Genomic DNA, 26,143 nt, shown 5'->3' on the forward strand with positions numbered 1-26,143 from the left:
AAATCTATAGATCCAAGTCTTTAGTGGTCTAGTGGTATAATTTTTGTAAACCGTGTTGAAGGTTAAAGGTTCTAGTCCGCCCTCATATAGTTTTTTTTTCTTTATTAAAATCAAATATGTTCATCAATGATTATATATTAAGAGCATGGACACGTTTGTGTGCATTTTGTTTTGTGATTTCACCGGAAAGAATAGAGTCTCTGCAACTGCATTAAGCGATAGATTGACGCTCGTCTGTGTGTGAAGAAAGAGAGAATGTAAACCCCGCCTACTTTGATTTGATTGGCCATCTCAATCATTTTGACGAGCGCCCTCAGACCTGAGGCAGACCAGACTAAAAATTTAACTTTTACAACTTTTTGTCATCCTAACATACAGAGCTCTGTAAAATCGTGAATGGAGTGCAGGAGAGCAATTTGGCCATTTCTAATTATTGGGCGGGACTTCATTGAAATATTCAAGGTCCAGAAAGGTAGTAAAAACATTGTTAAAATAGTCCATGTGACTGCAGTGGTTCAACCTTAATGTTATGAAGCGCAAAACCACCCCAAAAATAACGACTTTATTCAACAATTTCTTTATTCAACAACGAGAGTCAGTGTCAGTCTCCTATGCTGTTCATGTAGTAAATACAGTGCAGCGCTTACTGGCTTACCAATGGTGAGCCGCCGTTCTGCCGTAGATCTCGGAAGCGCTGCACTGTATTTACTACATGAACAGCATAGGAGATGGACACAGACGAGAAGAAATTATTGAGTAATGTTGTTATTTTTGTTTGATTTTTGTGGACAAAATGTATTCTCATCGCTTCATAATGTAACATTACAAATGTATTATCCTGTTAACTGTCACTGGCCCACCGGTGGGCCCATTTGCCACTGCATGTTTAAAACAATTATATCCTATATTTATCCTTATCTAATGTTGACAAACTATATATCATTCGAAACCTTACGAACTAAAGATTCATCCTGTGAAAACCGTTTTGAAATCGGATTTTGCGTTACCATGGAAACGGTACTCTAAATTCTTCTAGCGGCTCCTCCCCAAGTGGGCGTCGTCATGTTTCATATTACAACATTTGTTTTAAAAACTTTATGATAAAAACCTTTTCTAATCTTGACTAAACACATATCGTCGGAAAGGTCTGAGTCTCACGGTTCTATATCTACCCACTGTTTTGTGATATTTGGACAAAAATATATACATTTGTTACCGGAGATTGCGTTAAAAAAAATTGAATTTCAATGACACCCGGTGGCTATTTGTGGTACAGCGCCTAAACAAAATCTCATGGGAACTTTTTTGTGATATCAACTTCAAATTTGGAATACAAATTGGTTAGACATTTGGCTTTTATGTGATAGTAATTTTAGAGTACAAATTATTTTGTAACATATATTTTACATAAAATATCAAATATTTTGTACAGTATATTTGATTTACAGTAAATATAAACTTTCATAACTTTTTCATACTTTCATTTTTTTTAAGTGTTTTCAATTGAGGCATAATCTGCTGACTGTCTTCTTTAAATTGAGACCAAACTTATGTCTATATTCCAAAGCATTCTTGAATTGCAACCATTTAAGTTTGGATAGTGCATTTTCATGTATATTTTCAAAAAGGGGGGTGACAGTTAACAGGTTAATGTTTGAAATATATTGTGGTACAGTTTAAGGTAAAGATTGACTACATTCTAACATGATTAAGTTAATCAGCCCATGGGTTGGAGATATTAAGTCTTTTGTCTTTATGCACTTCCTGACCATTTAGCATAACAAGCTCAGAGCACAATATCATTTGGCTGATTGGGATTAGGATTGGTGATACTCTGTCTGAGCGGGTTTCCCAAAACCTGTATCTTCCCGGGCAGTTCCTGTTCTCTTCATTGTAAGTAAAATGAGCACCATTTGACTTTGATGGCTCTTGGAGCCCTTGAGTGTTTGGATTAGCATCTATGCATTTGAATGACACTGTTATGCTGATTGAATCTGGACGGGTGACACAGTTATGTAGGGTGTGTCCTTTTACCTATACAACATTTGCATTGTATTGTTCAGAGTGTCTCCTCCCCTGCTGTATAATCCCTCCCCCTGAAATGTAGATCAATTACAATGTACAACTCCTTTAGTGAGACTTGATGACCTCAGCGGAAAGACAGCACGTTTTTCTCAATAAACAATCCTGCTGAAAAAACCTATCCAAGTTCTCCTGGTCTCTACTTCAAGAAACAAAAGAAGTTCGCAATAATAACATTAAGGTTGAACCACTGGAGTTGCATGGATGATTTTTATGATGTTTTTACTACCTTTCTGGGCCTTGAAAGTTGCAATGATGTTTACATGTTTTTAGAGATTTCGCCAAAAAGTCTTACAGCTTTGGAACGACATATGAGGGTGAGTAATTGAAAGAAATGTAATTTTTGGGTGAACTATCCCTTTAAGTATAAAATGACTTACTGTGGTTGTCAACATCACATTAATCACATTGTTCATGTTGAATTGATTTATTTTTCGTCAGGAGACACAAAAGAAAGGGTGCACATGTTTAGGGTAGCGAGTTTAACATTTTATTTATAATATGATACAAGAATAGTTTGTGCAAGAAATGGATGGGAACGTTGACCTGTACAATATTAACAAAAAATGTATTTGTAATGCAATCCAATGGCAAACACAAAGCGCAACACTCAGCTGCTCCGTTTGGCCATGATTGTGTCAAAGGATACATCTTATCAAGATATATATTTTTTTTTTACACAGCATTTCAGCTTGTATACATTTATTGGTTGTATAAGGTTATATATGAATATAAAGTGCAAAAACAAGAACACTTACAGTGAAGGCATGGCCCTGAAGTGCTGTGTGTGACAACGTGTGTTTCGTTGTACTTGTGTGCTTGCGTGTGGGACTCTATCCATGTACAATATGGCCTTATGGATAGACACACACACCTGCGCACAACTGCGCAGACACACACACTGAATATGGCCTAGGCTGGACTGGTGTCATATCAAATTCGACCACTTTCCAGCACGCCGACGAATACGCAGTTCAACAGCATTCGTCCGCTTGCAATACATTTGAGTCTGTGCAATAAGTTGAGTTATACAAATATAATTAATATGAACAGCTGAAAAAACAAGCTACGATCTAAATTTCCCCTTTTTACATTTAAAAATAGACATTATTTGTATATATAGCGCTCCTTCGGCCTCAGTAAAATAGCACCACAGGGTTGCACCTTTCAAGCCTAGAAATACGAAATTACCTGATAGAAGAACTGAGCGTTGTCTTGCTTTGGAAGAGTAAGGCATTTTCGTCATTTTTGAAAGGATAAGAAAAATACATAAGCACTGTTAGTTGTACTAGATTACATTTTTTTATATCGCATATAATTATATCATGATTTGCCTTTCGTTCATATATTTTTAAAAATGTCATTCTTTCGCAATTCTTCTCGCAAAGACGTATCGTTGTAATTAGCTAATTTTATTTGTTGTTGTTTTTTTCCTAAAGCAAGTGCGTGTTGCATCACAGTTGCGGTTTATCATTCTTCTGAGAGAATGTGTGTCGGTGTCCATCTCCTGCTGTCCAGTTCGTGATTTCGTGACGATCCTCAGGCTAGTTCTGCTGAGAGCCCTTGCGAAATGGAGAGGAATATGTTTTAACGATCAATCTCAAATTCCTAATGAGCCAGTGAAAATGCTGACAGTTCTTTTAACAAAGTCAAGGTACGCTATATTGCCAAAAGTTTTGGGACGCCTGCCTTTAGATGCTCATGACCTTTAATGGCATCCCATTCTTAATCCGTAGGGTTTAATATGGAGTCGGCCCACCTTTTGCATCTATAACAGCTTCAGCTCTTCTGGGAAGGCTTTCCACAAGGTTTAGGAGTGTGTTTATGGGGATTCTTCTAGAAGCGCATTTGTGAGGTCAGGCACTGATGTTGGACGAGAAGGCCTGGCTCTCAGTCTCCGCTCTAATTCATCCCAAAGTTGTTCTATCGGGTTGAGGTCAGGACTCAAGTTCCTCCACACCAAACTTCCTCGCTCATCCATGTCTTTATGGAGCGACGCTTTGTGCACTGGTCATGTTGGGACAGGAAAGGGCCGTCCCCAAACTTTTCCCAATAATTTGGGAGTGTGAAATTGTCCAAAATGTCTTGGTATGCTGAAGCATTAAGAGTTCCTTTCACTGGAACTGAGGGGCCAAGCCCAACCCCTGAAAAACAACCCTACACCATAATCCCCCTCCACCAAACTTTACACTTGGCACAATGCAGTCAGGCAAGTCTCGTTCTCCTGGCAACCACCAAACCCAGACTCGTCCATGGGATTGCCAGACAGAGAAGCGTGATTGGTCACTCCAGAGAACACGTCTCCACTGCTCTAGAGTCCAGTGGCGGCGCGCTTTACCCCACTGCATCCCCACTTGGTGATGTAAGGCTTGGATGAGCTGCTCGGCCATGGAAACCCATTCCATGAAGCTCTACACACTGATCTTGAGCTCATCTGAAGGCCACAGAAGTTTGGAGGTCTGTAGCTGTTGACTCTGCAGAAAGTTGGCGACTTCTGTGACCCTCAGCATGCGCTGACCCCACTCTGTGATTTTACGTGGCCTAACACTTCATGGCTGAGTTGCTGTTGCTCCCAATTGCTTCCACTTTGTTATAACACCACTAACAGTAGAGCGTGGGATATTTAGTAGTGAGGAAATGTCCCGAATGGCCTTATTGCACTAGTGTCAACCAATCACGGCCCCACGCTTGAGTTCTCTCTGAGCTCCTGAGAGCCACACATTCTCTCACTAATGTCTGTAGAAGCGTCTGCAGGTCTAGTGCTTGATTTATACACCTGTGGCCATGAAGTGAGTGGAACACCTGAATTCAATGATTTGGAGGGGCGTCCCAATACTTTTGGCAATATAATGTAAGTCCAATTTTATCTTTAAAAAACAGATTCACGATATTAAATTCAAAAATGCTAACCGAGTTTGTTCTCTTGCGTTTCCAGCAGTCAGGGTTGAGACGTTTCTGCTCCTCGGCCAGAGCTTTGGCTTCCATGGTGTACAGCCTCCTTTCCTCGTTTTTCATCTTCTTCCATTTATCGCCCAGAATCACGCTGATAGCTCTGAGTAAATTAGACACAATTATAAGAGAAAGAGAAATTAAGGTAGTCAGCATGTTTACAACCAGGGCTTAAAAACGGAAAAAAATATCAATCGGTTCACTCCGAGCAGAATCGATATTAAAGCGTTTCCGTTTTTGTGTTCCTCAATAAACATTACTGTTCCGAAAACGGTTTGATTTGAAAAAATACCGGTTAATAACGTTATTTTAATTTAGCCTATACTTTAAACAAATATGTATAAATAGACTTATTTTCACTCAATAATAATATAACGCATGGTAATTAAACTTGAATATTTATTTCATAACATTTTTAAAACCACAACAGAAATACATGCATTAATTACAAAGCATAAACAGCGGACCTGTTTTAATGGAGCGTTAGACAATCGACAGTGGCCTCTTATGCCGAATTATTTTCAGAAGAGTGATAACATTCTTTGTAACGTTACATAACTTTTTTTCAACACGACTTGTTTTAAAAAATGTATGAATAAAGAATAAATAAACTGGATAACCATTAATGCACCGTCAACTGCTAATTTCAAAGCAAACACTGCGCAACACGTCCTTGCATCACATAATCAAATTCAGTCAGCTAATAAAGCTCGATCATTTAATGCAATATAACATACCATTTAATACGAAGCATCAACCGTCTATATAGAAAACATTGACCTGTCCTGTATTGGCAATCTGAAAGACTATAGGACAAATGTTTGATAGATGCTATAGCCTGCTTGGACAGGCTTAAACAAAATCCATAAACTAGCCTAAATCAGTCTATTTGAGCTTAAAGTCCAAACTGCTTATATAAACGTTCGAAAAGAATGTCCTGCAATACCTGCACATTCATAGTAGACCTCAGCGGGGAAAGAAATGTACTTGAGGCATGTAAATGCACGCTCTACACTGACTTGCGTACCGGTAGATTCATAGATGATGGTGCGCGGGCATTTCACTCACGCTTGATCCGTCAATGTCACATGCTGGACTACTCTATTCATGATTGGTCACTGCCAAATTAAAATATTAAAGAGAACGATAAAATAACATTATTAACCGGTTAATGGTCATTTCAAATTAACGTTTCTGTTCAGAACGATTCAAATTGATTTTGATTTCGTTTCCGTTTTTGTTCCTCTTAAAATTTAGTTTGTTTCCGGTTTTCGTTTTCGTTCCTTGAACCGGTTCGGAGCCCTGTTTACAACACATAATAAACTCATTTTAGCCTAATGTTTTTTTCTCTCTTCAATGAACTATTTTGTCCCATTTTAGTTGGGATGCTGCCTATGTAGGAAACAGACATCAAGACAGCTCCACATCCACACACCTGTTGTCTTTGCCGGGGTACATCTGTGTGTATTCCACCCTGTACTTCTTGGCAAAAAGCATGAAGGCATTCATTGGCCGCTTGCACTTTGTGGGTGTGGCTCCAGAGCTCCCTGAGGCGTGGCTGCGCTGTGATTTGCTGCTGGTGGAGTGGTGGGAGGAGCCGAGGGCCTCACAGTCGGGACTCACAGCGCCCCCACTGGACTGGGACGCCCGGCGCTGGCGTGCCATGCTGCTCAAAACGTACACGGCAGAAGAGTCGAGAGGAGTGAAGTCATAACTGTGTGAAGGGCGAGAAAACAGTCAAGATGTTACACGCGCCAAGTCTAAGTTCTTATGTCAGAAATGATGTATCTATGTTGTTATTATTATTACTAAATCTAGAAAATCTAAACTAAAATTAACTAAAAATGAATAAGATACTAGTTGCAAACAAGTATTAAATTAGGTTATATATCACATTAAATAAGAAAAAAAATTGTGTTGCTTAAATCAGGGGTTTTCAAACTGGGATCCGGGGTCCTCCAGAAGGTTCTAAGGGGTCCCAGAAAATTTCAGAAAATAAAAAGACAAAGCAAAAATAGATAAAGTCTACCGAATATTCTAACGGTTTCATTTCTAAATGTTTCGCCCTTTTCTTGCCGTATACATTCCAGAATTGTATATGTTTGCTTTGTATCTTTCTAGTGAGTTTCTCTCTCAATAGTCCACTTTATCTCGCTCACTGGGGTTGTAAGGCAGTTTTCTTAACACAGTACGTACGCTGCTTGCATACATTTATTGTGAAAGTTGCTTATACAAATAATTTTTAATTGAAAATTAAATAATACATCCATTATGTATTAGTGGATTAGTTTATACATCCAACATTAATAGCCAATTTAGGTTGGGAAACAATGTTGTATTTATAATGTCACACTTACTATTTATCTAACAGTTTAAATGTTTTTTCGTACATAAAAATAGATGGATTTTAGGAAGGGGGTCCCTCATAAAGGTTCGTCATATTTGGGGGTCCTTGGCATCATAAGTTTGAAAACCCCTGGCTTAAATCATATTTTGAAATTGTCAATTAACCCCCAATTATTGTAACACTTCACAACGAGATTTCATTAGTTAACTACATTAGTTAACATGAACTAACAATGAAAAATACTTCTAAAGCATTTATTAATCTTATTTAATGTTAATCTCAATATTTGCTAATACATTTTTAAAGGTTAAAAGTTGTATCGGTTAACATTAGTTAATGCACTGAGAACTAACATGAACATTTAACAATAATTGAACAATAAATGCTGTAAAAAAATATATTGTTCATTGTTAGTTAATGCATTGACTAATGTTAAAAAATGAGGCCTTATTGTAAAGTGTTACCGATATATTATTATAATTTAGTATTAATACATTATGGTTGTATTTGTTTTATTGCCATTAATTTGTTAAACACCCTTACAGAAAAAAAAGACATTAATTTTGTCAAAAAAAAATATCATAATGAAAAAAAATTGAATGTCTAAAACAATGGGCTGTTTTCATCACATATGATATAACCACATTTTTGACCTGGACACTTTCACTCAAATACTTTACGTTTGTTTTTACCTCCCAGTGTTATTTTAGTATTATTGATATACAATTATAATATTTATTAATATTTTGAATTACCTTTTAATATTATATTTTCACCATTTTAGTCATTTTGATGTGAACTTTTGTAATTTTTATTAGTTTTTTTTTTTCATTTATAACTTTAAAAAAATATTTTAATAATGCCCAGATCAATCAAAAACAACCAGTCATAAACAAAACAAAATCAAACCAAAGAATAATAATAATATTAGTAATAATAATAATTATTAATAAAAAAGGAGATACATATGCAGTAAGTTCATTATAACACAATGGCGGAAAACAATAAGGAACAAACAAATATCCCAATCAACATAAGTATATGTTTTTTTTATTCCAGTTTTAGTCATTTTAGTACTTAATACTTCAAATTAATTTCAGTTAGTTGCCAATATTTCATCTAATATTTGTATTACTTTGATCTAATATTTGATTTAATCTTTATTGAAATGAAGGAAAATTAGTGAACGCTAGTACCTCCTAAAAGTGTCAAAAACGACAGAGTCGTCGCAGTTGATGGCGTCACGGTGTCCTGGCGGCAGACACAAGTCTCCAACCTGCATGTCATAGCAGGGAATGCCGTGCTGTACAACGGTAAGGCTCGGATAGAAAGACGACCACCCTAACACACACACACACACACACACACACACACACACACACACACACACACACACACACACACACACACACACACACACACACACACACTGTTAGAATAATCTTCTGAAATCACATTGATCTGTTAACTGCGTAAAAAAAACATTTACCTTTATTTTTCACAAAAAACGGATGGTCCAATCTGCACTCAGCGGTCAGAAGCCCTGCTTCAGGGGAACCAGGGTCAAAGGTTAACTTCAGGACAGACTGTCCGAAAGACACACTGTCCTCAAAGACCACCAGCTTTAGACCATCAGAGCCATAACTCTGCAAGACAAACCAACTTCAATTACTATAGTGGCAGTAAGATTTTTCAATGCATACTTGGAAGATGAATAATCACAGGGCTCATGTGCACATCATTACCTTCACCGGTTTGGACTGTGTTTCTCCCTCGTCATCAGAATCTTCCTCCGACTCCGTCACATCCTCTGCATCCTGCCACTCCACGTTCGGACCTTTGTGGAAGCGTAAACGTGTTCCTGGAGGGAAAAGACGGATAGCACAGTGATAAAAGTTTGGTGACACCCACATATCACAAGTATTTTTACTTTTATTCAAATCAAACTACATCTAAGTCAAATGGAGAGGGCGTGAGAATGTGTTCTCAGGACTTCTTGTCCCTCCTGTGACCCAGAGACACGCCTGTTTTCCTCTTTTACTCCTGCTGCTCTGCATTTGTAACAGCAGAAGGTGCTGTTCACCACACTTCTCTAAATCAGTGATTAAAGGACTGCCATCACGATATCAGCTGTTATTTTGTTCAGATAACACTTTATCTGTGTGTGTCTTTACCTTTCAGGAAACAGTGCCAGGCAGTGGAGGGCCAGGAGTGGGACCATCCCAGGTCGTCATCATCGGACAGAGACGACATACAGAAAATGCCAGACTCCGACTCGCTACTGGCCTGTAAAACGCACACAAAACAGCCTCAAAGGTTTATACTATATCCCATTTACTCTTTAACTGCCACAGTGAATTAAAAGACTGGGTTACAGGCCATGTGGCCGCTAACTTTATTAATAACCGCAACTTACTGCATGCTTTCAGTCAAAAAAGTCAATGTTTGGACTTAAAGGGTTAGTTCACCCAAAAATGAAAATTCTGTCATTAATTACTCACCCTCATGTCGTTGGACACCCGTAAGACCTCCGTTCATCTTCAGAACACAAATGAAGATATTTTAGTGTAAAGCTGATGCTGAGAAAGGCTTCAGACAGGCCTCCATTGGCATTCAGTACATTTACACTCCCAAGACCCTTAAAAGGCACTTAAAACGTCGTTACAAAGTCCATCTCACCACAGTGACTCTACAATAATTTTACGATGCGACGACAATAGTTTTTGTGCGCAAAAAAAAAATCAAAATAACACATTTATCCAACTTGTTCTTGTCTTCCGTGTGTGCCTCCACGACGCATGCGCGAGAATATGACGCAGATCCGGCGTTCGGGAATCCATGAAATGCACACTTTAACCCCATTTTGAGCACTACGCCGAGACCTAAAGCACAATCAATGTAGAATTCAACAGCTTAGACATGCGCATCTTCCTCTGCTTGTAAACAAATCGCTTCTGGGTCATGTGTCCGAACGCCGGATCTGCGTCATATTCTCGCGCATGCGTCGTGGAGACACACACGGAAGACAAGAACAAGCTGGTGTTATTTAGATTTTTTTTGCGCACAAAAACTATTGTCGTCGCATCGTAAAATTATTGTAGAGTCACTGTGGTGAGATGGACTTTGTAACGACGTTTTAAGTGCCTTTTATGGGTCTTGGGAGTGTAAATGTACTGAATGCAAATGGAGGCCTGTCTGAAGCCTTTCTCAGCATCAGCTTTCAACAAAAATATCTTCATTTGTGTTCTGAAGATGAACGGAGGTCTTACGGGTGTCGAACGACATGAGGGTGAGGAATTAATGACAGAATTTTCATTTTTGGGTGAACTAACCCTTTAAGAGTCTCTGATTGGATCATTATAGCAGTGATTTATTATGTTATATGTTTGGCATCAGTTCTTCTAACCCTGATGGATGGAGTGTGTAGCTTTTTATTTCTTAAACAACCATGAAAGAAGACACATCATGGCCATATTCCAGGATGACAATGTCAAGATTCATCAGGCTTGGATTGTGAGAGAATGGTTGAGAGGGATCTTAAATTCAAGTCTTTGGGATGTGCTGGAGGAGACTTTACAGAGTGCTGTATATATATAGTGTATGCGTAATGTCACGATAAGTTTGAGATTAATAGCACACACACCATATATCTTGTTTAACGTTCATTTTGTCATCATTTGCTATATCCAGCAAAGTCAGACTAACGGATGATTTTCACAAACGACACTCTGAGACTCAAAAAGGACATCAAATAACCAAATGATATAAGGAGTCCTTATAACTCATACATTTATGCACACCAAAGCACCCATGAACAAAAAAAACATTACAGAAAAGACTTTTCAGAATCCACAGTATGTGTACAGAGCAACATAAAAGAGCGCGTTTACATTTTAGACAAGTCAAGTTGCCAATTTTGTCGTGGCCACAAGATCATTTTGTCGAGGTAATGACATCATTTTGTAAAGCTCTTATGTTGAGGGAACGATATACTTTTCTAACCAAGAGAGTAAAGCGTTTCTGCAAAATAAAACCAGAAACCGAGAGTAACGCAGATATGATGTCATCGACAGGCGACTCCCTCACACGTCCCGGATCCTCGGTTAAAATAGCAATTTTCTCCTGATTTACAAATAGTTGGAAACATTTGGGATGTTGTAAGTGCTCAACTGAACAAAATATATAACACTGGCCTTGAGGTTTTTTGGATATTTTACTGAAAAAATTTTTACATAGTGCAGCTTTAAGAAAAAGCGCAAATTAAGAAATGATTATATTAACGTATTGGCTATTAAATTGTATTGCGTGCAATGGTGTCTATAGACAGCAAGCATTCGAATGAAGTTCGTTATTATCAATAAATTATAAAATATGTAAGAACATAAAATAATATAGGCCTACAAGAAAACATCTCACAGCCTTTTAAATCTATTCACCAATCTAGTCTTTATTTATTATTATTATTATTATTAGCCTATTACATGTGTATATATGTAATAGGGAGCTACAGAAATACAGTCGAAACTTTATTGGCATGATCAGTATTTACAAAATATTTACTTTAACACACATAACAATACATTTATTTTACAAAATTTAACCAATAATAGCCTAATAATAATTATTATATACAAATATTAATTTAAAAAAATAAACACTCAGTGAATGGCTTTAAAAGACTATTGGATGTGATAGAAAAAAAAATGTATACGGTATATTCTTTTATCATTTATTGATAAACTTGATTCGAATGCTTGCTGTCTATAGGCACCATCGCGCGCAATAAAATATAATAGGCGATATGTTAATATAATAATTTTTTTATTCTGCGTGTTTTCTTAATTAAAGGTGCAGTGTGTAGTATATATGAGGATCTATTGACAGAAATGCAATATAATATCCATAACTGACATTCGCTTCACAACAGATGCAAAATCGCGTCATGGAAGGGGCTTGGCTGACATGGATTTTTTTTTTTTAAATATGGCGAATAAGCTCAATTTGTCAGCTTTAGCTAGCTTGTAGTCTCAAATATATATATATATTAGTGCAGGGCATCGATTAAAAAAATTAACTAATTAATCGCACTTTTTTTCTGTAATTAATCGCAAGTTTTTAATTTTTTACATTTTTAATATTTTGATATTGTAATAATTTCAGTTACTCTCCAAATTAATGTATAAACAATTTAAAGACAGCATATTTTAAATATGTGTTGTATTGTCATATTTTTATGAATGAAGGCCAGTATCACTGATACTAAAGTGTCTATGAAACATTAATGACGTTACATTACAGTATAACTGAAAGCTCCCAATTTCAACATTTATTAGGCCTTAAAAAAACTACTTTTAATTTAAGTGAACTTAAAACAATCTTTACATAAACCCAAAATAATAAATGTTATATTTACCCATGGCCTTCCCTGTTAGACATATACAGAAATGTAATAGTTATCTTTCTTAACTGCATAAATAATAAATTAAATATAGATGAATCATCATTAAAGCTAAAATTTTCTCTGTTCCCGTTGTTCTTTGATGAACATTAATGACATCATCATCAGTGCTACTGTCACTTTAAGAACAGCCGCGGATCTCACGCGCTGTCCCGCGCATCTCATTTCCTCACAACTCCTTAAGTTCATTTAAGACGTTATTTAACTAATTTAAGACTCCTAATATGAGAATATTCAAAATCCTCTGTGTTATTGTTTGTTCAAGAGCAAAAGAGAACTCGATGTGAGCAGGAAACTGACACGAGTCTATCTATGCGTCGAGTGTGTGTGTGTGTGTCCCTTGATTAGCTGACATGAGACGCATCCACACAGACAGGACACTGACACACACACACAGGACATTGGCATACAGCGCGTTCGCTTGTGTCTTGTCACGCTTGGAAGCATTTACATGAATAAGAGCGTGATGATCATGTAACGCTAAGCAAAAATGGATATAAAAACGGACGCTGCGTTATTTGCGTTAAATATTTTTAATGCGTTAAGCTGAAAAAATTAATCGCCCGCGTTAACGCGTTAATTTGCCCAGCCCTAATATATATATATATATATATATATATATATATATATTAGGGCTGGGCAAATTAACGCGTTAACGCGGGCGATTAATTTTTTCAGCTTAACGCAATTAAAATATTTAACGCAAATAACGCAGCGTCCGTTTTTATATCCATTTTTGCTTAGCGTTACATGATGACGCTCTTATTCATGTAAATGCTTCCAAGCGTGACAAGACACAAGCGAACGCGCTGTATGCCAATGTCCTGTGTGTGTGTGTGTGTGTGTGTGTGTGTGTGTGTGTGTGTGTGTGTGTGTGTGTGTGTGTGTGTGTGTGTGTGTGTGTCAGTGTCCTGTCTGTATGGATGCGTCTCATGTCAGCTAATCAGGACACACACAAACACACACACACACACACACACACACACTCGACGCATAGATAGACTCGCGTCAGTTTCCTGCTCACATCGAGTTCTCTTTTGCTCTTGAACAAACAATAACACAAAGGATTTTGAGTATTCTCATATTAGGAGTCTTAAATTAGTTAAATAATGTCTTAAATGAACTTAAAGAGTTGTGAGGAAATGAGATGCGCGGGACAGCGCGTGAGATCCGCGGCTGTTCTTAAAGTGACAGGAGCACTGATGATGCCTGTCATTAATGTTCATCAAAGAACAACGGGAAGAGAGAAAATTTTAGCTTTAATGATGATTCATCTATATTTAATTTATTATTTATGCAGTTAAGAAAGATAACTATTACATTTCTGTATATGTCTAACAGGGAAGGCCATGGGTGAATATAACATTTATTATTTTGGGTTTATGTAAAGATTGTTTTAAGTTCACTTAAATTAAAAGTTGTTTTTTTAGAGCCTAATAAATGTTGAAATTGGGAGCTTTCAGTTATACTGTAATGTAACGTCATTAATGTTTCATAGACACTTTAGTATCAGTGATACTGGCCTTCATTCATAAAAATATGACAATACAACACATATTTAAAATATGCTGTCTTTAAATTGTTTATACATTAATTTGGAGAGTAACTGAAATTATTACAATATCAAAATATTAAAAACGTAAAATATTAAAAACTTGCGATTAATCGCGATTAATTACAGAAAAAAGTGTGATTAATTAGTTAATTTTTTTTAATCGATGCCCACCACTAATATATATATATATATATATAGCTCAAATTGAGTAAAGAGTGCTTTTTACAACTTTACCAGACTCCTCACTCACTTTCTTCCAAGCACAATCCTTTTTATTCCTGTTTCTATAAAGTACGTACAGCTCCGGTTATCCACATATGATTTTGTCCTCATTGTCATCACTACTAGAGCAAGCTCCTGATTGGTTAGCATGACGCAAATATCCGGCAAAGTTCCGATTTTTCAACTCGCGTGATTCACGCGTTACGCGCATCAAATGCCCGAAACACTCAATTCACGTCAATGTCTATTCGCATCTTTGCATTGACTTAACATGTAAATCACTCGTGCTTAGCGCTTCGTTCGCGTCTGGTGTGAACGCACCATTAGAATGAGCCATTTCTATCTACACACACCGCGGGTCCCCTTACAGTGAAGCCGCCATTTTGCGCCGCCATGTTTCTACTGTAGCCCTAAACGGACAAACTGCTCTACAGAGCGCTAGCTCTGCTGTCTCAGACGACATCTTTGTCCTGTGTCGGCCACCGTAGCTTCTCTATGTGCTTTGAAAGGGAGGGGTGAGCGGTGGGCGGGTGCAATTCGCAAAATTTACACACTGCACCTTTAAAAATTAATATTATTATAGGCCTGTCCATTTCTGATAATTCCAGGTTGCGCAGGTTTTTTTACGCACTTAATATACTATATATATATTAGGGCTGGGTAAAAAATATTGATTTCTCGATTTTAATCGATTCTCACTTTTACAAAACAATATCGATTCTTAAATCCCAAGAATCGATTAGTCATCCTGTTTTCAGTTCATGAATAAAATAAACATTTTAGCGCGCCTCCCATCCAATAAATCGCAATAATCTTTGTGCTTTATTACTATTGATATGAAACAAAGTCTCAGATTTCAAATTAAGTCTATTTTTTTTACGAAATTCAAAAACATAAATACCGTTTTGGCGTGAGATCGCTCTGCCGCAGCTCAGCTCAAGAGAACCGGCAGCACGGAGCAAACATGAACGGATCTTCTCTTCCGCCTTAATACCAGTAACAGCGCGAAATAAACACAAATGAGCTTCTGAAGTGTGTTAAAAGATACAGGAAAACTTACCGAAACCCGTATCATGTCACAGAATCGCTCAATCAGTGTTTCAACCGCAGAAAGATGTCAGTAAAACGGCTTACAAGTAAACAATGTCACAGTTACCTCAGAAAAACCATATCCAGTGTCCATAAACTCGTTAGTCAGCTAGAAAAAATAACTCTAGAGAGGAGCATTTTGCTAATTATATGCACCATATTAAATAGGATATTAATTGTCATTTTTAATGTTCTTCAAAATGTAATGCATGTGTGTATGAATAAATCCACCCTTTAAATGTTTTTTTGTTTTTTTAACTAATTGGAGTGGAATTATGATTATGTAATTGTAAAGTTAATATTATTTTAACTTAAGTTAATTATTTTAACTTTAAGTTAATATTAAGTTTTTTAAAACTGTGTCATTTAAGTGTTTGTATACACTCTAAAAAAAAAGGCTCGTAATCATAGGGGAACCTTTTTTAGTGCTATATAGCACCAATTTTGGTGCTTCAGTGGTTCTTCAGCGGTTCTTCAGAGGTGCTATATAGCACCTTAGTCAAAGAACCGGTGAAGAACCTCTGAAGAACCGCTGAAGAACCTCTGAAGAACCTCTGAAGAACCGCTGAAGAACCACTGAAGCACCAAAATTGGTGCTATATAGCACTAAAAAAGGTTCCCCTATGATTACGAGCCAAGAACCATTTTTGGTGCCATATAGAACCTTTTTTTTTTTAGAGTGTACAAATCAGTTAATTTTTACCTTCAGTATTAGTAGGCTAATGTAGAATCAACTGACTCCCATAGTTTACAACATTAGTTCAGAAATTAGTTTTCCTTGAGAAAATGTTCCATGTATTATACCTGATACATATCCAAAATAATCGTGAATAACTTGTGAATCGAATCGAATTGTGAAATTTGTGTCAATACCCAGCCCTAATATATATATACATTTAATAATATAAATACGTTTCATGGCCGGTAAATTGAGTTTCCACATTCCCGTTAAACCTGATTATTAGTGTTTGTGTTTGTGTACCCTGGTGCGGCGGCGCTCTCTCATGTGGCTGCGGGCAGGGCTGGGGGCGCTGCTGGAAGACAGAGGGGGTCTAGCGTAGGAATGTAAACTGCTACTGCTGGAGAAGATGTGGACAGGAGAAGACCTGTAAAGATAACGCACCATCATCAGTATAGCCTGAGCTGCATAATTTACATGAATGCGCATGTATTCCAGGATTTCCTGACCGATTGTGTGGGGCGTTCTGGAGCAGGGGGCTTTGAGGGCTCGTGGCGATGTTGGCCAGCTCGGTCAGCCAATTCGTGTGTGAAATGCTGCCCTCTGGCCTGGAAATCCATCCTTCGCCGGGCACCTCCTCATGATGTGACACGCCCGGGGCCAGCTGGAACACGCCGGGGGTCGACTGGTCATCCTGCACCTCCTGCAGCTCAGGCAGGTCATCTGCACAGACAGAAACTGTCTGTGAAAAAATGGTTTTTCTTTTTTTTTTTGATGAAAATGTGAGTGGTAAACCTAATTACCATACTCCATGTGGCTCTCGTTAGAAGGGCATCCAGGGGAAGAGGGCAGACGCTCATTGCATTTGAGCAGGTCGAAGGCCTCGTCCATACCTGAGCTCTGTGACTGGACTTGCTGGACTCTCTGAGGGACTGACTGAGTTTTCACTTCCCACACCATATTATAACATGTCAGCTGGGAAGGCTGCAAATACAAGAGAAGTGTTTAAAGTGAAAGAAAATGGGTAGGTCATTTCCAGACCAGCATATGCTTTTACTTTGTTTTTGCGTCGTGTGGCCTTTTTGTGTTGAATGAATGAATGAATGAATGAAGGAATGAATGAAGGGAGGAAGGAAACCGAAACTAACAGCCTTTTCTGTGGGGTATTGTGCAATATGTTCTTGGCCACTGCTTGAGCTCACGTATATTAAACGAGAGAATTTAAAAGGCTTTAATCGTTCATTTTGGCGTGTTTAATTACGCGTTTTGTTTTTAGCAAACACACTGCGTCCGTTTCTGTAAAGCGCGCTCACGTGACCCGCATTGCACGCAAGGCTTGTTTATAAACTTTCTGGGACTTCGCGCATGCGCAGCGCAGCTCATTCATTCATAACTGCGTAACAACGGGGGATCAATAACAGCGATAGATTGCGCTGGAAATTTCACCATAACTTGTGAGATTAATAGATGGAAGTCCCCCCGATCGATTCAATCGAAGATGAGTCCGTGTTTATGAGCGGAACGCTTCATTTCAGGCCATTTTGCTCGGTTTCAGTTTTTCACACAGGAAGAAAATAAGATTTTTCTGCACTCGCGAATTAAAGCAGAACAAAACGTACGGAAGCGCATACATGTTTTGGTTTATAATTGATATTTTAGCACGAATAATGTCGCTGTTGTAACCGAACACGGGAAACATGACTTCAATAGGGTTGTAATAACAGTATGAAGGTCTTTGTTTGAAAAAAAAATCGCCAAAATGAATCAACAACTACGGTATTTAATAAAAACACATCTTATACAGATCATCCAGCGTTTGGACGTTTGATCGATATAGAAATAATTAAATAAATGCGTAAAACTGAGCTCAAATGTCAATGGTGGGAGCTGTAAACAAAAGAATGTCAACAAGTTGAGACATGGTACATCAAGTCCTTCCTTTCCCCCCAGTGTAATGAATGGAGACCCTGTTTTCTTCTGGGTTTTGATTAAGAAAACACGACAGGTTGTGTTTGATTACCGTCGCTAAGGTGAGGTTGAGAATTACTAAACCACAAGCAAAACAACAAACGTCACCGAGAAAAAAAAAACATCAAGTATAAAGTTGTCATTTGCGATCGAATCAATGAATGACAGTCGCTTTGCTCCCCACGGCCACAACCGTCGCCGTCTAAAATAGTCACATAAAATAAACTTCATTGACATTACTGTTTCGTTTCAAGGTAATATTTCAACAACTTTTTTTTACTTACCAAACCTGTCGCCATTACCGAGTATCTCTGGCATTCTCCGCGAAGGCAGGACTGATTACTTTTAGATCTGGCCTCCCATTGGTGGAGACGCACGTCAGTTAGGTGAGCTCGAAGCGCGATTGGCTAGTCGCTTGGACACTGGGGTAGACATGGATGGGTTTGTTATTGTGTTTGTGATTGGCCAGTTCTGCATGCCCGTTACATCAGCCGCGCATTTCATTGGTTGGCACGGCATATTTTTTAATGAAAGACCCTCCTTCTTTGTTAAATAGAGGTCTTGAGATATGTATTGTCTTAAGACGTTGTAAACAAACATAAAACAGCATTGGTCCTCGCGTTTGGATAATATTACAGCTCATTTAAAGTGAAATGGCTGTTGGTTGGAGGTATAAATGCAGGTTATGGTCATGGACCCAATTAATGATATAAAACTAAAAATATCACATCCATACGAGGAAGTTTCATTTTTGATGGCATTTCTATGAACGACCCTACTGAAAAATCCAGCTAAAACCAGCCTAAGATGTTGGTTTGTTTCAGCTTGGTCATAGCTGGTTTTTCTGGCTGGTTCTAGAGGGGTTTTTAACACTTTTTTTTAGCTGGTCAGTGTTGGTCTTAGCTGGTCTCACAGCCTGGTCATAGCTGGTTTTAGAGGGGTTTTGAACACTTTTTTAGCTGGTTTTAGCTGGTCAGTGTTGGTCTAGCTGATCAGGATGGTTTTAGCTGGTCTCCCAGCCTCGTCATAGCTGGATTTAGAGGGGTTTTGAACACTTTTTTAGCTGGTTTTAGCTGGTCAGTGTTGGTCTAGCTGATCAGGATGGTTTTAGCTGGTCTCACAGCCTGGTCATAGCTGGATTTAGCTGGTCTCCCAGCCTCGTCATAGCTGGATTTAGCTGGTCTCCCAGTCTCGTCATAGCTGGATTTAGCTGGTCTCCCAGTCTCGTTATAGCTGGTTTTAGCTGGTCTCCCAGCCTCGTCATAGCTGGATTTAGCTGGTCTCCCAGTCTCGTTATAGCTGGTTTTAGCCGGTCTCCCAGCCTGGTCATAGCTGGATTTAGCTGGTCTCCCAGCCTGGTCATAGCTGGTTTTAGCTGGTCTCCCAGCCTGGTCATAGCTGGTTTTAGCTGGTCTCCCAGCCTTGTTATAGCTGGTTTTAGCTGGTCTCCCAGCCTGGTCATAGCTGGCTTTAGCCGGTCTCCCAGCCTGGTCAGGCTGGTTTTAGCCGGTCTCCCAGCCTCATCATAGCTGGTTTTCGCTGGTCTCTCAGCCTCGTCATAGCTGGTTTTAGCTGGTCTCCCAGCCTGGTCATAGCTGGTTTTAGCTGGTCTCCCAGCCTGGTCATAGCTGGCTTTAGCCGGTCTCTCAGCCTCGTCATAGCTGGTTTTCGCTGGTCTCTAAGCCTCATCATAGCTGGTTTTAGCTAGTCTCCCAGCCTTGTCATAGCTGGTTTTAGCTGGTCTCCCAGCCTGGTCATAGCTGGTTTTAGCTGGTCTCCGCCTCATCATAGCTGGATTTAGCTGGTCTCCCAGCCTTGTCATAGCTGGTTTTAGCTGGTCTCCCAGCCTTGTCATAGCTGGTTTTAGCTGGTCTCCCAGCCTCGTCATAGCTGGTTTTAGCTGGTCTCCCAGCCTCGTCATAGCTGGTTTTAGCTGGTCTCCGCCTCATCATAGCTGGTTTTAGCTGGTCTCCCAGCTTGGTCATAGCTGGTTTTTCAGGCTGGTCATAGCTGGTCTCCCAGCCTCGTCATAGCTGGTTTTAGCTGGTCTCCCAGCCTGGTCATAGCTGGTTTTAGCTGGTCTCCGCCTCATCATAGCTGGTTTTAGCTGGTCTCCCAGCCTCGTCATAGCTGGTTTTAGCTGGTCTCCCAGCCTCGTCATAGCTGGTTTTAGCTGGTCTCCGCCTCATCATAGCTGGTTTTAGCTGGTCTCCCAGCTTGGTCATAGCTGGTTTTTCAGGCTGGTCATAGCTGGTCTCCCAGCCTCATCATAGCTGGTTTTTCAGGCTGGTCATAGCTGGTCTCCCAGCCTGGTCATAGCTGGTTTTTCAGGCTGGTTTTAGCTGGTCTCCCAGCCTGGTCATAGCTGGTTTTTCAGGCTGGTTTTATCTGGTCTCCCAGCCTCATCATAGCTGGTTTTTCAGGCTGGTTTTAGCTGGTCACTGTCAGTATGCATATGTTACTCAGTGAGGTCAAAACAAATAATTTTAGCATGCTCACATTATCACAGTTAAACTATAATAATCACAACATGATTTAAATACAAAATTGTTCTTTATTTGAATGGAAAGTCAAATATAACTGACGTTATAATACTGGGCTCTCTTGCACCAAGAGACTGTAGACCTTTGATCCATTTTTCAGGACATAAAAAGCATTAGCGGACTTCTCAATTAGGCGGCAGAAATTCACACAGAAATGGTACAGAAATGAGCACTGATCAGCAATTAAAAGTCTTTTCCCCCCCAGTGAACGGGGTAGAAATTGTGTAAAGTTACACTGACACACAGATATGGTTTAGGGATTCATTACAGGTTAGTTTAGCAAGAGACAAACCTGTGGGGATCTACATGGGAAGAGGTGATGATGATGATGATGATGGCTAAGCTGTTCATATTAGAGGTAGACAGTAATGAATCTTCTTCAGTAATGCTTTAGGAAGAAATGGATACTAATAGTAATGCGTATGACTTGCTGTGAAGCAAAAAGATCCAAGGACGAACTTCTCATACATCAAGAGATTGAGAAAAACAGTGTCCAAATACTGCAGAAATGAGGAACAAAGCAAGCGCTCTGAAGAACATGATCAAAATGCCCAAAACAAAAACATAGAAAGAAAGCAACTCAAAAATACACACAGGAAAAGAGAGGAATCATTCAGATAAAGCACATGTCATTGGTACGTTTTTGAGCTTCTAGAAAACAACTGTGAACATACGATTTGTGCATGTCGATCTTAATTCAACGTGAAGTATTAATAAAAACAACAAATAAAAGCACTGAAGATGTGAACAAATCATAAAATCTGCTACACCGTTTTAAAAGTAAAGATACACAATGTCTATATTTACTATTCAATATGTGATAATGAGGAGCTTCTTTAAAAAACAAGGAATTGAAAACATGTGCAACCATAAATGAGGCATTTTTCATGACACTGGCATCAAAGTGCAATAATATTCACACTGCATTTTCATTTCTTCTTGTAATTGAGTCTTTATGTCCTTTTCGCATATTATATTCTCAAGCAATCTGAGCGTACACTAACTCATGGAAGTTAAATGGGATATTCAACAAGAAAAAAATATGTTTATCCATCAGAATTGATTGGATGGTGAAAAAACGTGTGTTCACACCAGAATAAATTTGAGACATGAGCTGAAAACAAGTTTCATAGGCATTGCAACTTTTTAAAATGATTGTGCACTAAGTAAATATGTTTATTTTAGTTTTCATGTTTGGTTTAAAGTGCCCCGATTATGCTAATTAAAAGCGTCCTCATTTTGTTTGGGATTCTCCTATAACAGGTTTACATGCATCCAAGGTCAAAAAACACTTTTCTCATAATATACATTGTACATCGCCTAATTTCTCAAAGAGTCTGAAACGGTTTGTTCCAAGATTCAGTCTCTCTAAACCCTGCCTTTCTGCGAGTCTACTCTGCTCTGATTGGTCAGATGGCCCAGTCTGTTGTGATTGGTCGACCGCTTACAGTGCATGTCGGAAATGAAACGCCTATTACAATATCGTAACTGTCATGATCCCAGCCTGTGTTTCCCTGTCTTGTGAGGACTTTTGTTATTTCCTGTCTTGTGTCATGTTTTGTAGTTCTTTGTAGTTTTTCATGTTGATTAGTTCTCCCAGGTGTTTCCAATTTAGCCACTCCCTCTTGTTATCTTGTTAAGCTAGTCTTCGCTTTGTATATATAGTGCTTGTGTCTTACTGGTGTTTGTGGGTTGTTGTACATGTAATGGTTGCTTCTAGTTTGTGTGTCCTAGTGGTCTTTGTTCCTTTATTTTATTAAAAACCCTGCATTTAGATCCTCGCCTCCGCCTGCTTTCTCCAGCATGTTACAGTACCAAATACTTTATATATAGGAATATGGTGCACTCCAATTACTTATGAATGCGAGAAAGTGCAGCGCCCAATTTAAGCCCCGCCTTCTAAATGAACGAGCCAATCGTTGATTAGTAAAGTCATCGCCTCACTGCAGCTGCTCCGGTTGCTATAGAAACAGGCAGTTTTCTGAGACTGCAAGCGCATTAGCTTTGTCCAGGCTGAAAAATGCCGTTTTTTTGTCATGATTCAAGCGTGTAGAAACACAATATATGAGATTGTTGTCAGATTTCATTGGTGATTTCAAATATGAAATTAAATCGTAACAGTTTTGGAGAATTTGTTGTTTCCCCCATTCAAAGAGGGGAACTTGCATGCCTGAGAGGCGTTTCAAAATGGCTGCCGAGTGAAATGATTTGTCTTAAAGGGACTTTGATCATAATTTCAGATCCAGGGGTTTTCTTGATACACAGTGGTATAGACAGTAATGATGGTGTCGGTTTTGCCCAAGTGGCTTTCTCTTGAAGCCAATACGGAAGTGACTTAAACTGCAATTAATCGACTGGCCACTAGAGACAGACTCCAGAAGGAGCAGAATCTCATTGAGCTCATGTTAAAATGCCCAACTTTACAGCAGAAGAACACATGTTTACAGTCTGGGACACATTGTGGTTTTGGTCTATACGGCTAATTTTGCCCTTCATGACGACTGTGAGGGGGGTGAATATTTTTATAACTCATTCGTTTACATTATATAAAGCCTTAAAGTTCTGCATAATTAAGGGCGTGGCCACTTTGAGTGACAGGTGGATTGCCGTTTGTCTACTGTCTGTTATGTGGCATTCACACCGAACGCGATTGACGCGAATAATTCGAGCTATTCGCACGAAGTTGGACGCTTGAACATTTGGAGTTTACTCGCTTCATTCGCATGTGACATTCACAGCACAACAGACGCGAAATCGCGTCATGGGAGGGGCTTCTGCCAGCCGGCTCGTCTCGTTGAGAAATGGCTGACATGGATTGTGTTTACACACATTGATGTCTTTTTTGTTCAAATCTACCATTAATGTGTGACAAAACTTAGTTTTAAGACTTTTTCAGTCGATAATGTAGTTGTTTAAAGCTCAAATCTGTGGTTTATTTATATAAAGACTGCCTATTTGAACATTTTATCTGGCGTTTTCGGAGTTGTGAGCTCCAGTGGATCAGCGGCTCTCCGCGCTTTTTTACCCTGGCTAGAGCAGCCTTTCCTCGGCTAGTTCTTCTGCCGTCTGCCGCTGGCTCTGATGTCTCTGTGGTGTCTCCAGCTATAATTCTTCTTGTAACGGGCGATCTTTGGTCTCATGGATCTATAATTTGTTCCCTGGTAAATCGTTTAGGCTGAGGGCAAAGTGAAGTTTCATTAGTTTTTAATTTTTAGGCTATAACTGTACGTTACACTTGTAGCCGACTAGCGCTGACTTTGAATGTTTGACTGAATTGTTTGCTTTATTTCATGTATAGCTTATTATACCATACATAAACTTGCATTTAACAAAAAGAGATTGGGTTGTGTTTCATGTCATTTAATGTTATCACAGTGATAATCATATTGTCTGAACCAGATATTATACGGATTTTCTCCTCATTGTTGTCACTACTAGAGCAAGCTCCTGATTGGTTAACGCGGCGTGAATATCCGTGAATATCCGTAAGTTCAGATTTTTCAACTTGAGTGATTTGCGCGAATCACGCGTTCAAAACGTTCAATTTGCGCAAATCGCGCCATTCATGCCGCCGAATGCCTATTCGTGTCTCTGCATTGACTTGTAAATCACTCGCGCGAAACGCGTCATTCGCGTCCGGTGTGAACGCACCTTTAGTCATCGCGTCACCTCAGCTCAGCCCACGTCCTGCCTCTTTGCCCATTTCTGTTATCCAGGAGTGACGCGCGATGACGCACTGACAAGATGGCAACGGCTACTTTACGCTTCAAAACTGCTCTTCAGAATCCTATGGGTGACGTCACGGACACTACGTCCATATTTTTTTACAGTCTATGGTTTTGCCATATCAATTTCAGCTCGAGTCCTCACCCTTTCGAAGTGCATTAAAGTGGATGTATAGCGCGAGAAACATGTCGACAACACGAACCAAACTCTTCCAGTCTCAGCTACAACTACAGTGTTTGTGGGCGGGGCAAAGTAGGCGTAGGCAGCCAATGAAGACCATTGTTACGTAGGAATGTAATGAGACTGAAATTGCTGACGACTCGTTTCAGCAATTCAGAATTGAAACTATGCAGACCTTTTAAATTCACAGACACTGCATGACAGGTAACATTCGAAAAAGCATAATAGGGGCACTTTAAGCTCTGGCATGTTGTCTTGGTGTGAACAGTCCATAATTGTTTCCTTTTTCTGTAACAGCTCAGCTGCTGAATTCATATTTGTTTAGTCAGAAATGGCTTACAGTAAAAATGACATACATAACACTGAAAAAATTGACCACCTGTAGATTTTAAAAAATGCCGAAGTAAAGCTTTAAAATAATAAATTAACATATCACTGTGCTGTATATGGCAACAATGCGGTCTTTATGCGGACGCCACTGTAAAAGTTGCAGCCTCGGTAACATGAAAGAAACACAAACCATGTAAAAAAAAAAAAAAAAAAGAGAGAGAGAGAGAAAGAAAGATTCGAATAAACACACCAGTACCAAATCCCCAAACCGGAAAAAACGCGTGAGGAAACCCCCGTAAACCTCATGTACCCCGGAGGAAAATGCTCACATTTTGGCTTTTCACATCTAAAAAATCATGATCATTAACACACACCGGAGTTTCACATCTGTGAATGCAAAACAATAACTTCAAGCTTATGACCTACAGTATGTTAACACGATTTCTTGACCATGATGACGGCCCTCTACTTACCATTTTCTCATCGTTTTATGTTGCATTTTAAGATTGCGATGTTTATTGATTAACTGATTTCATGCATCCGGCTCCTCTATTGCGATGTGACTGCCGAAAAGCGTGATCAGCTGCTCTTCGTAATTCGCAATGTTCCGTTTCATGATGTCCATGCAGGGGCCTAATAACCTCTCAAACGCCTGCACATCCATTACTGTAAAACACAAGGTGAATGACCTGATGTGCAGATGCGATACATACATTATGTCATGTGATTTACACTCAACGGCCACTTTATTGGGGAAACCTTGCTAGGCTTTTCTTTGTGTCTATATTGACATGATAGCGTCACACAGTTGCTGCTGATTTGTCGGCTGCACATCCATGATGTGAATCTCCCGTTCCAGCACATCCCAAAGCTGCTCTATTGGATTGAGATCTGGTGAATGTTTGAGTTTAGTGAACTCATCGTCATGTTCAAGAAACCAGTTTGAGATGATTTGATCTTTGTGACACGGGGCCCTATTTTTACGATCTAAGCGCATGGTGCAGGTGCACTTAGG

At 39.1% G+C, this 26,143-nt stretch overlaps 2 protein-coding genes across 3 annotated transcripts in view; both read right to left on the reverse strand.

Annotated features, from left to right (window-relative positions):
• Positions 1 to 2,488: 2,488 nt before the first annotated feature.
• On the reverse strand, positions 2,489 to 18,696 carry hbp1 (HMG-box transcription factor 1). Of its 2 annotated transcripts, none has more exons than XM_079809351.1 (11): positions 18,634 to 18,696; positions 17,185 to 17,365; positions 16,891 to 17,104; positions 16,685 to 16,808; positions 9,553 to 9,664; positions 9,124 to 9,239; positions 8,868 to 9,024; positions 8,575 to 8,719; positions 6,467 to 6,745; positions 4,993 to 5,134; positions 2,489 to 3,644 (listed from the first exon to the last, which is right to left on the reverse strand). In XM_079809351.1, the coding sequence occupies exons 1-11, from the start codon at positions 18,646 to 18,648 to the stop codon at positions 3,627 to 3,629; spliced, it is 1,503 nt and encodes a 500-aa protein (XP_079665477.1). In that variant the 5' UTR covers positions 18,649 to 18,696; the 3' UTR covers positions 2,489 to 3,626. The 2 variants fall into 2 exon arrangements, with proteins under 2 accessions (XP_079665477.1, XP_079665478.1); XM_079809352.1 differs by having other exon boundaries at positions 2,493 to 3,635; positions 18,634 to 18,677.
• Positions 18,697 to 20,886: 2,190 nt separating this feature from the next.
• Positions 20,887 to 26,143, reverse strand: part of prkar2b (protein kinase cAMP-dependent type II regulatory subunit beta) — a 32,515-nt gene continuing 27,258 nt past the window's right edge. Inside the window, exon 11 of the mRNA XM_079810204.1 lies at positions 20,887 to 25,794. Within this exon, the coding sequence (XP_079666330.1) occupies positions 25,661 to 25,794 (134 nt within the window). The 3' untranslated portion in view covers positions 20,887 to 25,660. The remainder of the gene's footprint in view (positions 25,795 to 26,143) is intronic.

This window comes from Gobio gobio (genome assembly GCF_949357685.1).
Source record: "Gobio gobio genome assembly, chromosome: 25".
NCBI classification, from domain to species: Eukaryota; Metazoa; Chordata; class Actinopteri; order Cypriniformes; family Gobionidae; genus Gobio; species Gobio gobio.

Excerpts from the sequence above, each read along its gene's own strand:
- hbp1 (XM_079809351.1), bottom strand. Across the intron at positions 6,746-8,574 it reads GTTTTTGACACTTTTAGGAG|TTATGACTTCACTCCTCTCG; the intron begins GTACTAGCGTTC and ends CCCTTCACACAG. Across the intron at positions 5,135-6,466 it reads TACCCCGGCAAAGACAACAG|AGCTATCAGCGTGATTCTGG; the intron begins GTGTGTGGATGT and ends TAATTTACTCAG.